The sequence below is a fragment of the Symphalangus syndactylus genome, chromosome 4 (assembly GCF_028878055.3).
Source record: "Symphalangus syndactylus isolate Jambi chromosome 4, NHGRI_mSymSyn1-v2.1_pri, whole genome shotgun sequence".
NCBI lineage: Eukaryota > Metazoa > Chordata > Mammalia > Primates > Hylobatidae > Symphalangus > Symphalangus syndactylus.
In genome coordinates, this window is record NC_072426.2 from 146,618,096 (window position 1) to 146,630,327 (window position 12,232).

The 12,232-nt window shown below is 39.4% G+C and overlaps 1 protein-coding gene across 4 annotated transcripts in view; it reads left to right on the forward strand.

Annotated features, from left to right (window-relative positions):
• The window catches only part of GALNT7 (polypeptide N-acetylgalactosaminyltransferase 7), a 155,319-nt gene that overhangs the window by 127,350 nt on the left and 15,737 nt on the right, over positions 1–12,232 (forward strand). For 2 of the 4 annotated variants that reach the window (XM_055276411.2, XM_055276413.2), the window contains exons 6-8: positions 2,019–2,201; positions 5,942–6,059; positions 7,884–8,006. In XM_055276411.2, the coding sequence (XP_055132386.1) occupies positions 2,019–2,201; positions 5,942–6,059; positions 7,884–8,006 (424 nt within the window). Of the gene's footprint in view, positions 1–1,695; positions 1,879–2,018; positions 2,202–5,941; positions 6,060–7,883; positions 8,007–12,232 lie in introns of all 4 variants that reach the window. The other 2 variants (XM_055276412.2, XM_055276414.2) reach the window with 2 other exon arrangements.

The window sequence follows — 12,232 nt, forward strand, 5'->3', positions numbered from 1 at the left end:
ACTTTCTCTAAGAGTAATATGAATTGCTCCCTCTAAACTAGGGTAAGAGTTCTAAACACTTGAGGAACCATGCTTTGAAATTATATCTATTGATTTTTGTGCCTTTTAAATTAGTACTTTCAGTAGTAAAGACCAAGTGTTACTTGTGTCAAGGCTTTGGGTTCCTATAGAAACTTTAAAGTTTAGAAATAGACAACTATTCCAAGGAATTGTGGCAATCACCATTAAATTTCCAGAAATGTCTAAAACAACATAAGGCACCATCAGTTTTCTAGCTGCAAAAGCCTTCCTTGCTTCTAGTCCATAATTAGGAAAATAAAACACGTCCATGTGGCAAATGGCAAATGGCATGAATCAAAGGCAGAACTTTGGAGGATTTAATCGTGAGAGGATTTAATGTGAAGGCCGATCATGAACATTCTTCACATGCTGTCAGATTTAATCCTCACAGCAACCCTGCAAGATAGAGATTATTAGCCCCATTTGACTGAAGAGGATACTGAGGCTTAGAGAAATTAAGTAATTTTCCCCAAATCAGATAGCTAATAAACTGTCAGACCAAGGCCTCCCTGGGAAACTTTACACTGCACCATGTATTTAGGAATGTGAAAATCATAAGAAGTGAGGAAAGTTAACTGACCAAGTGTCAGATAACTCTCTAGGTGAATACCAGCAGGCTTCTGGGCAGTAAGGAAGTGGTTTTCCAGATTCCAGTGGCAGATTCCACGAATCTGACAGTGACCCTCCAGTGTAAGTTCACACTCTGGAAAGAAGGAAGCACCTTTCTAGACTCTACTTCCTCCATATTAAAGTTCTAAGCCCTGTAGGTTTTCCCTTTTCCTTGGTTTTTAAACTTCTAAAAAGCACCTTGACCTGGATATAAAAAGCTGTTATTTTCATTTTAGGAAAATAGATTTTAAAATCCTTTCTGACGAGATGAACATTGCAACAAGCAGGGTACCAGATAATCTTTGTAATGTCACTTTGACATCTAATTGCTTATAGAGTACTAGCATTTTCGTGAAGCCCAAATATAAGAGATTCTTTGTTCCAAATTCTCAGACCACTTCTTAAGTTCTTCAGCAAGTTTTGAGGGATTTTTTTGCTTTTTTTTTTTTTTTTTAGCAACAATACTTTTTTTTTTTTTTTTTTTTTTGCAATAAAAGCTGTTTTCTGCAGTTAGAGGAGTGAGGAAGATCAAGTAAAAGTACAGAAACACATTTTCATAACTGTTCCCAAGAAATACAAAGAAACAAAGGGTTGAGAGAACCGCTAAGAATGTGGCAAGTACTATCTGTGACCCCACACACACACACATGCATGCACACGTACACATGAGCTTTTTCATGGGTGATAGGGAAAATAACAGGCAAGAAAATCTTATAAATAAGATAAAATTACCAAAAGAAAGTTGCCTTTAGGACCAAAGTGAAAAGGAGAAAACTCTATTAAGCTCAGTGATATAGTTCTTTGTCCCTGACATTTGTCTGTAAGCCTAGGGGGAAGCCTCCTCTCCTGCCCTTATGTAAACAGGCTTTTTGGCTTTTATGGGACATTCATTTACTCTACTTCCCATTAGATATTAAAGTCCCCCAGTGCACAAACAAATCAACAACAAAAAGAGATAATGTAGTTAGGCATGCTGAACTAGTCTTGGGTTCTTAAATGCTTTTTCATTTTCTGTAAATGTTTCAGAACTACATGTACTGTGCCTCTAATAGATTACATAGATGGGAATGATTATTCCATTGAACCACAGCAAGGTGGGGATGAAGATGGTTTTGCCAGAGGGGCCTGGGACTGGAGTTTACTATGGAAACGTATTCCTCTAAGCCACAAGGAAAAGGCCAAAAGAAAACATAAAACTGAACCTTATCGGTAAAGACTATTACTTTATTTTCTTATGTTGAATGTTTATCTAAGTTCTTTTTTTTTTCTCCCCCATGAACTCGTATAAATGTGTGGGTCCATACATACGCTTCCATTTGATCTTTGCTGCCATCATCAACACAATACAGAACCATTTGCACTGTGCCGCTTATAGATGTCATAAATGGCAACACATATGAAATTATACCCCAAGGGGGTGGTGATGAAGATGGGTATGCCCGAGGAGCATGGGATTGGAGTATGCTCTGGAAACGGGTGCCTCTGACCCCTCAAGAGAAGAGACTGAGAAAGACAAAAACTGAACCGTATCGGTAATCACTAAATCACTTACATATTTTTCTTTTCTCCAGTTGCTGCTAACCTATTAACCTCTTGCCAAGCTAAAGATTTGTTATTAAAACTGTAGATGCTGTCTCAGATTCTGAAAGAGCATCTTTCCTTATACTGTTTCAGAGCTTTCAATCTGCTCCATTTGCTCCATTGTAATTGCTTTTACCCTAAATGTGATGTCCACTACTGAGTGATGTACACACTTTCATTGGGGAAAGAAAAATAATGTAATATGGCATTTGTTTCAAGTACAAGTGAAAAAAAAGAAAATCTTAGTTATCCTGTCCTACTGGATTAGACATCAAATTTTATTCTTTTGATGACAGTGTCATTCTATAAATTTAAAATACATAAATTACTTTAATCCAACCAAGACTCTTATTTCCACGTTCATGCTGTGGGTATAATGTTAACAATGAAGGGCACTAGCAAGAGATTTTGGGGTTTTTCTCCCCTTTTGCTGTTATGTTAACTCTCAAATACTAATTTTGTACTAGTTAAATCTGATGAATCACAATACATGACTTTAAAAAATGTTACATAGAATCCTTTATTGCTTCATTCTCAGAAAAGTGATTGATTAAAAGAAAACTCTATTCAAAATCAGCTTTTGTCCATTCTTGTGTTTCTTCCAGTAGAACAACTTATGCTACTCTCTTCTTTTGATCTTGTAATTAGAACATTTTACTGTTCCTGTAAAAAGTGACCCCAAATGAAATGTTTGCTCAAATGTTAGTATAGCCTTCTCCTGAATGTGTCTAATCTTATTTTTCTGATCCTGTGGTTCTGCTTTTGGTCTCTCTTCCTGTTACACTGCTGATAATGTTAGAACTCTGTTTTGGGAAGGTGCTTCCAGTGTCATGGAAATGCTGGTGGGATTTGGGCATGTCATGATATCAAGATACTGAATGGCAAACATAAAGAAGTTATAGCACTTAATTATAGTAGCTTAATTGGACATTTACCAAATTTTTTTTGGTAAATTTCTTATTCAGAATAGTCCAGGAATCTACTGCTTACCTGCTTAACAAATAACTGTGGGAGAAAAAAAAATAAAGAGTGCTGAGCAAATTTATATTTCTGCTAATTCCATAGGCCAGTAAAGAAAATTTTTACAGTGAGCTAGAAAAATTAAAGGGAAGTTATCTGTTAATTACCTCACTGGTGTCCATGTTAAGATGCATTTTCAAGTATATACTGAGATGAATGGGAATATATTTAAAGAAAAAAAAAAAACCCACCTGCCGGGCAAGGTGGCTCACACCTGTAATCCCAGCACTTTGGGAGGCCAAGGCAGGCGGATCACCAGAGGTCGGGAGTTCGAGATCAGCCTTGCTAACATGGTGAAACCCCATTTCTACTAAATATACAAAATTAGCTGGGCGTGGTGGTGTGTGCCTGTAATCCCAGCTACTCGGGAGGCTGAGGCAGGAGAATCACTTGAACCTGGGAGGTGAAGGTTACAGTGAGTCAGGATCACGCCATTGCACTCCAGCCTGGGCAACAGAGTAAGACTTGGTCTCAAAAAGAAAAAAAAAGACACAGCTATAATGGAATAATCTTAAATGACAGTTAAATAAAGGTGACATGAAAATATCACCTAAAATGTAATAGTGTTGTTACTGAGTTAGGCAGCATATTTTAAGAAGAAAAAGCATGAGAGAACAACTTTTTCCTGATACTATTTTCTTTTAGTATTGAAAATATTTCTTGATTCATTATCCACTCAACAAACATTTATTGAGTGCTTACTGTATGCCAAGCACTATTTTCTGGGGATACATTTTTAAAGATATGTTTCCTCATTGAATTTAAAATACAGTGAGTCACACAGAAATTAAACAGATAACTACATAAATAACCCTAAAATTAGCCTGGTGTGGTGGCACGTGCCTGTAGTCCCTGCAACTCAGGAGATTGAAGCAGAGGGATTGCTTGAGCCCAAGAGTTCAAGGCTTCAGTGAACAATGATTGTGCCACTGTACTGCAGCCTGGGCCACAGAGTGAGACCCTGTCTCACAAAACAAACAAAACTCTGGAACAGCAGCTATGATAAGTAGTGTGAAGAAAAATCACAGAGTACATGAGTTTATGGAAAGATTAACCTAATCCAGCTTGGAAGATCAGGAAAGGCCCTTCTGACAAAGTGTCATTTAGGCTGAGACCTGAAGGATGAGGGACCAATTCTGTGGAAAAGGAAAAGGAACATTTCAGGATCGTGAATAACATGAATGAAGGCCTTGAGACAGAAAGGAGGCGGGCATGTTCCCGGTGGGAGCAAAGCCGGGAAGGACTCAATGGGAAGAGAGACCATGGTGAGCCCAGAGAGCCGGGAGAGACGGGTTTCATGCAGGCACATGTGGAGGAGTCTGCTCTGGCTGCTGTGTGATTAGCCTTGAGCAGGGGGCAGAAGAGAATAAAGGACACAAGCTCAGGAGATGCTGGAAAGTCTAAGCAGTGGTGGCCTGGTCTAGCTGGTGGCAGTGAAGTTGGAAATAAGTCAGCAGATTCAAGATATATTTTCAAGGCTGGGTGCGGTGGCTCACGCCTATAATCCTAGCACTTAGGGAGGCCTAGGCAGGTGGAACTTTTGAGCCTAGAAGTTCTAGACCAGTCTGAGCAACATGGCGAAACCCCGTCTCTACAAAATACATAAAAAGGTAGCTGGATATGTTGGTGCGTGCTTGTAGTCCCAGCTACTCAGGAGGCTGAGGTGGGAGGACTGCTTGAGCCTAGAAGGTCAAGACTGCAGTGAGCCGTAATCATGCCACTGTACTCCATGCTGGGCCACAGAGTGAGACCATGTCTCAAAAAAAAAGATTTTTTTTTTCAAGGTAGCATCAATGGAACCTTGAAATAGGTTCCATTGCACCTATTTGAGTAGATTGAATATTATGTATGATGATGAAGTTACCCTAATAATATTGGGTACCCTAAAATTTAAGAATCATCATGGATTAGTAATTAATTGTTCAGGGGAGGGGAGCAGGGAGCAAGATAAATTCTGCTGTCATTTCTCCCAATGATGGGAGTGACTTGTCCCTAAGAAGCTACCAAATCTTTTTTCTCTTGGATCTAAAAAGTGTCCAATTTAAGATCCATTCAAGAAGCCCCACAGATGCACAGGTCACCCTTTTGCATCCCTGCCTCCTGGCACCGTAAATATCTATGTCTAATTCTCTTGTGTCATTTCTGTGCTACATTTGCAAACTCTGAATGAACTGTGGTTGTTCTACAATGATTTACACTCTTATTTGGCGAGCCCCTGAGATATAAAATTAAAAAATGACAGACTACTTCCATGGTGTATGGTTTTGTTCATCCAAGAATGACTCATAAATCAATGCAGGAGCAGTTAGCAGACCACGGCTGTATGGCTCAGTGTTTTTAAAAGTGAAAGAGAACATTTTATTTTAACTAAAACTAAGGCTTAATTTTTAAATCCACAGAGGTACCAAGGCGCCCTCTAATGGTAAACTGAAACAATGCTCTATTTTGTAATGAACTATAGTTTCAGTTAGAAATTGTGGTAAATTCGTTAGGGAATTATGAACAGATTTTTTTCTTTTTTTGTAAAGGCTTTATAATTTCTTAATGTTTGGCCATCAGTTTTGTCTCTTCTATGCATTTTCAGGCTGTATTCTATAAGGCTTCTTGCCTATTGGTGAAGGGTTATTGGGGGTTTGTCTGTAATGGTTATTGCAGTGTTTCTTTTTCTTAGGTCCCCAGCCATGGCTGGGGGATTATTTGCCATTGAACGAGAGTTCTTCTTTGAATTGGGTCTCTATGATCCAGGTCTCCAGATTTGGGGTGGTGAAAACTTTGAGATCTCATACAAGGTAACATTTTATTTTAACAGATGGAATTCTCCAAGTACTTACTAACTTCTGTGGCTTTCAGATAAAGCTAGTTTTTTTGTGGGGGAAAAAAACCCCACAATTATATAATGCATTCTCCAAATTATAAAGAATGATTTAATGAAAATGGATGCCTTTGAGGAAAAAATAAGGCAAAATGCAAGCTCCAAACTTACCATATATTTACAGGGCTCAGCTCAAAATTGTGGCTAGCAAGCTTTAGAAATGAAAATATCTGCCCCCACATCCCAACTTTCTATATATTGGAGCTTTTTATTATAGAAGCCCTTGGAAGAATCTGCATGCGTTAGGGCCACAGTTGACCACCCACTGACATAGTCACCCTTTATCACTGTAGGACATGATTCAAGACAGAAGCAGAGCCCCACAATGACTGCATCCTCAGGCTGACTTTGGAGCTGTCTTCCTGCAGCACCTCTCCTGGTGTTGAAGCAGTCTTGGAGCAATACTACCTTCCATGCTCCAGCCCCCACCTCAACCCCCATTCCTACCCCCATTTTCCAAAAGAAAGAGAGAACTATATCAGAGTTTGAGTTAAACAGGTATTCATTACCTCTTGTCTTAAATGTCCTGTGCGTAGCACTGTGAGGGATAGAAGAGGAGTAAACCAGTCGTTGCTCTCAAGGAACTTGATAAGAAGATATTAGAATTATACTTAAATTCATAATACAAGAAGGCAGAATGGCATTCAGTTGGTGTGCTTAAAAAACAGCGGCGGCCAGGCGCGGTGGCTCATGCCTGTAATCCCAGCACTTTGGGAGGCTGACATGGGCAGATCACGAGGTCAAGAGATCGAGACCATCCTAGCCAACATGGTGAAACCCCATCTCTACTAAAATACAAAAAATTAGCCAGGTGTGGTGGTGCGCACCTGTAGTCGCAGATACTCAGGAGGCTGAGGCAGGGGAATTGCTTGAATCTGGGAGGCGGAGACTGCAGTGAGCCAAGATCGCACCACTGCACTCCAGCCTGGGCAACAGAGTGAGACTCTGTCTCAAAAAAAAAAAAGAGCATTATGCTAGATGTAGAATTTGAGGCAGAAGTAGGAAGATGGGTATGATGTTAGTAAGCACAGATAAGGGGTGGGAGGGGGACTTCTAAGCAAGTAGCATGGGGAAAAGTACAAAGAAGGGAACACAAGGAACATATTCAGAGAACAGCAAGGAGCACACTTTGGCAGAATCAGGTGACATGAATAAGGAAGACATCTAAGAAGATAAAATGGGAAGGTGTATTAGGGCCATACTGAAGAGAGCCTTGAAGTCTGAGTTAAGAGATTTTTATTTAATTTGATAAGCAGTGGAGAACGATCAAAGATATTAAGCAAGGGAATAACATGACCCAAAGCTGCCCCTCAGCTATAATAATCTCTCGCTATAAATAAGGATAGTTGAGTAGAGAGAAGCTGAAGGTGAAGAAGCCAGTTAGGAGATTATTATAATAATCACCCAAGTAGGATATATATTAGCAATGAAAATGATTGATGAGTTAGGAATAAAGAATCCACATGACTTTGCAAGGTTATATTGGGAGAAAGTTGCTAGGGGCTATGGGTATACAGTAAGAGGCCCCTTAGTAGCAGTTTATTATTAATACTATATTTCCTGTTGCCTTCTTGGTTGTTACATGAGCTTTTAAAAGCAAATTATTTTAGGATTTGTTTAAGAATTCTGTGTGGACACTGTATATAATTTAGATTTTAGATTTACACTTACAAGATAAATTTTCAGTTATGGTTTATGTTTGTATTTGAAACAACTTTCACAACCTGTTTTTCCTTCATAGATATGGCAGTGTGGTGGCAAATTATTATTTGTTCCTTGTTCTCGTGTTGGACATATCTACCGTCTTGAGGGCTGGCAAGGAAATCCTCCGCCCATTTATGTTGGGTCTTCTCCAACTCTGAAGGTGAGTTTTTTGGATAAAAGGGGAGGGTAGGGAACTAACATTTATGTACCACATGCTATAGTAGTTACTTAACAATTGTCAGCTTATTGAGTGGGCTAAATCTCTTCAGCAGTCATGTTGATTCTCACCTTTAACTTAGCTAGACTTATTCACGAAATATCTTACTGTTCTTTAAGACTATTCAGCTGAAGCAGGAGGATTCCTTGAGCCCAGGAGTTCAAGGCTGCAGTCAGCTATGATTGCACCACTGCACTCCCCTCCTGGATGACAGAACGAGACCCTATCTCTTAAAAAAAAAAAAAGATTGCACCCTATTTTTTAATTGACAACTAAATATTGTATGTATCTTGTACAATATGATGTTTCGATATATGTATGCATTGCGGGATGGCTAAATCTGGCTATTTGGACATGTATTACGTCACCTACTTGTTTTGTGCTGAGAGCACTTAAAATTTGTTGTCAGCATTTTTCATGTATGTAATATATTATAAATTGTAGTCACCATGTTGTATAATAGATCTCTTAAAACTATTCTTCCTAACAGAAGTTTTGTGTCCTTTGACCAAAATCAGCCCACTCCCCGCAATCCTCACCTTCTGGTAACTACCATTTTACTCTCTGTTTACTTGTTTACACTCCACATGTAAGTAATATCATGCAGTGTTTGTCTTTCTGTGCCTGGCTTATTTCATTTAACATAATATTCTCCACGTTGTTGCAAGTGACAGGATTTTTTTATTATTTAAGTGTGCATAGTATTAATACCATCATGTATACATACCATATTTTCTTTACCCATTCATCTGTTGATGGACACTTAGCTTGATTCCGTATCTTGGCTATTGTGAATACTGCTGCAATGAACAGGAGTGTAGATACCTCTTCGATATACAGATTTTATGTCCTTTGGATATATACCTAGTAATGAGATTGCTAGATCAGATGATAGTTCTATTTTTAATATTCTGAGGAACCTCTGTACTGTTTTCCCATAATGGCTGCACCATTTTGCATTCCCACCAACAGGTGGGAGGGGTATCTTGTGGTTTAATTTGCATTTCTCTGATAATTAATGATGTTGAGCATTTTCTCATATAACTGTTGGCTATTTGTATGTCTTCTTTTGAGAAATATCTATTCAGGTCCTTTGCCCAATTTAATCAGGTTGTTTCCTTACTATTGATTTGTTTGAGTTCCTTCTATGTTACGGATATTAGCCCTTACCAGATGTATGGTTTGCAGATGTAGCCTCTCGTTCCATAGATTGTCTACTTTGTTGTTTCCTTTGCTTCCAGAAGCTTCTTAGTTTGATACAATTCCATTTGTCTATTTTTATTTTTGTTGCCTGTTCTTTTGGGGTTGTTACATCCAAAACCAATGTCATGGAATTTTTTCTTTTAGAAGTGTTACAGTTTTAGGTCTTCACATAAGTTTTTAATCCATTTTGTGTTGATTTTTATATATGGTGTGAGATGAAGGTCTAGTTTCACTCTTTTGCATATGGATATCTAGTTTTCCATTTATTGAAGAGACTGTGTTTTCCCTAATGTGTTCTCAGCATCTACCTTGAAAATCAATTGACCATAAATGCGTGGATTATTTCTGGCCTCTCTGTTCTGTTCTTTTGGTCTGTGTGTCTGTTTTTATATGAGTACCATACTGTTTTGATTACTATAGCTTTGTAGTAGATTTTGAAATCAGGTAGTGTGATGCCTCCAGCTTTGTTCTTTTTGCTCAAGATTGCTTTAGCTATTCAAGGTCTTTTGTGGATCCATATGAATTTTAGGATGGATTTTTTTTATTTCTGGGAAAAATGTCCTTGGAATTTAGATAGCGATTATATTGAATCTGTAGTTTGCTTTTATAATATAGATATTTTAATAATATTAGTTCTTTGAATCCATGATCACAGGGTATCTTTCCGTTTATTTTGTGTATTCTTCAATTTATTTCATCAGTGTTTTATAGTTTTCAGCATGTAGATTTTTCACCTCCTAAATGTTTTATTGTTTTGCTTAGCTATTGTAAATGGGATTGTTTTCTTAGTTTGTTTTACAGATAGACCACTGTTAGCATATAGAAACACTACTGATTTTTCTATGTTGATTTTCCTGCAACTTTATTAGATTCATTTATTAGTTCTAACAGCTTTTTAGTAGAGTCTCTTTAGGGTTTTGAATATATAAGATTATGTCATCTGCAGAGACAGTTTACTTATTTTCTGATTTGGATGTCTTTTCTTTCTTTCTCTTGTCTAGTTGCTCTGGCTAAAACTTCCAGTAGTATGTTGAATAGAAGTGGGGAGAGTGGGCATCCTTGTCTTGTTCTTAATTGTAGAGGAAGAGCTTTCGACTTTTCATCGAGTATAATGTTAGCTGTGGACTTGTCATGTATGGCCTTTATTGTGTTGAGGTATAATCCTCATGTAATTTGTTGAAGCTTTTTACATTGAATTTTGTCAAATGCCTTTTTCACATCTATTGAGATGATTATATGGTTTTTGTCCTTCATTCTGTTAATGTGGAGTATCACATTTACTGATTTGTGTATGTTGAATCATCTTTGCATCCCAAGGATAAATCCCACTTGGTCATTGTAAATGATCTTTTAATTATTTCTCTGTGTTTGATTGAAGTTAACTGAGCTTCTGTAAAACAATTATTTAGAATTATTTATCCAGGTCTGCTACTGGGAGATGATTGTGATCTTCTAGTGGTATTATGTCCTCTTCATTTTTCATGTTTCTTGTTGACTTACATTAATGCCTGTGCATTTTGTGGACCAGTCACCTCTTGCGGACTTTACAGGCTGGTTTCAATGTGGAAAGACTTTCCTGTATGGGGGAAGGAGGGTGTGAGGGTACTTGCTGGGTGGGATATAGCCGTTCTGGGACTACTGAGGGTACCAGCTATGTATTCCCTGTGCAGATCAGCCCACCAAGGTCAGTGTTGGTAAAGATTCCAGTGCTCCTCAGTGGCTAATGCTGTAGATATCTACAGTGGCAGTGAAGCATGTTGGGGTCTTTGGGTATGGCTGCCAAGGTCATCCTGATTTTTCTCTCATTGCAGAAGTTGAATGCCCCTTGGCACTGGTTCTGACTCATAGGCTCACTTGCAGTGGCAGTGGTACTTGTAGAGTGGTTATGGACCTGAGGACTGAAGCACAAGCATGAGTGGAGAGACTATGGCTACAGGATCTGGGGCAGTTTAAAAACCCCAGGGCTTAGGGCACAGATATTTTGCTACTGTATTGATAGCAGAATGCGAGGTACCAGATGCATGTGAGACAGCTGAGGTAGCCAAGAATGGGAGCACAGATGTCCTCAGAGTTAATGCAGCTCTGGGGACAGAGTGGTGCCTAGCTGTCTATGGCAGCTGAGCTGGTGCTTGGGACATAGGTACCTTTGCTGCCATGTTGGTAGCAGTATGTGAGGCCCAGATGCTTGTGAAGTAGCTTTTAGAGCCAAGGAAAGGAGCAGAAGTATGCATAGAGTTAGAGCAGCTCCTGAGTTGGGGTGGGTTCTAGCTCTCTGTTGTAGCTGATCCAGGGCCTGGAGATGGGGCATGCACAATAAAGGCGTGGCTCTGGGGCCTGCAGCATGAACGAACTATAGCAATGGTTCCAGTGTCAGGGGCGGGCCCAGTGCAGCCACAGAGCCCGGGGCTGCAGTGTGGACACCAGCAGAACAGCTGTGGCTTCAGGATCAGGGCTCACTGGGCCGTGGGAGAATTGGCAGAGCTTTGCCCAAAGTAATTCAAGAGTAGCTGCTTCTTGGATGGTGGTGAGTGTTCAGATGCATCTCCCTCTCTGGGGTTCCCCAGCAAAAGGGCTGTTGTCTACCTCAGTGGCAAGTGATGCCAGTGTCCTCTACAGAGCAGGCCTCTGGAAACTATGGTAGTTCCTGCTGCATGGCCGATACCAATAGCATCTGCCTTTCTTCATTGTTGGTAGCTATCTCCTTGTGCCTCAGGTATGTAGACCTCACAGGTGATCCTGTCCTATGTAGATATTCTTCGTTTCTTTTGCTCCATCATGTTGCTGCAGATTCTTCAGTGGGCCCTGGAGCTTTCTCTGGGCTATTTGGGTTTGTGAATAGCTGTCTGTATTTGTTTTTCAGTTGAGGGTGAATAAAGGCTGGTGTCTCCTACTTTGCCATCTTGGTGACCTCACCTCCCATTATATCCCATTCTGATTAAGATTCCTATATTGAGCGTTTTCCTGAA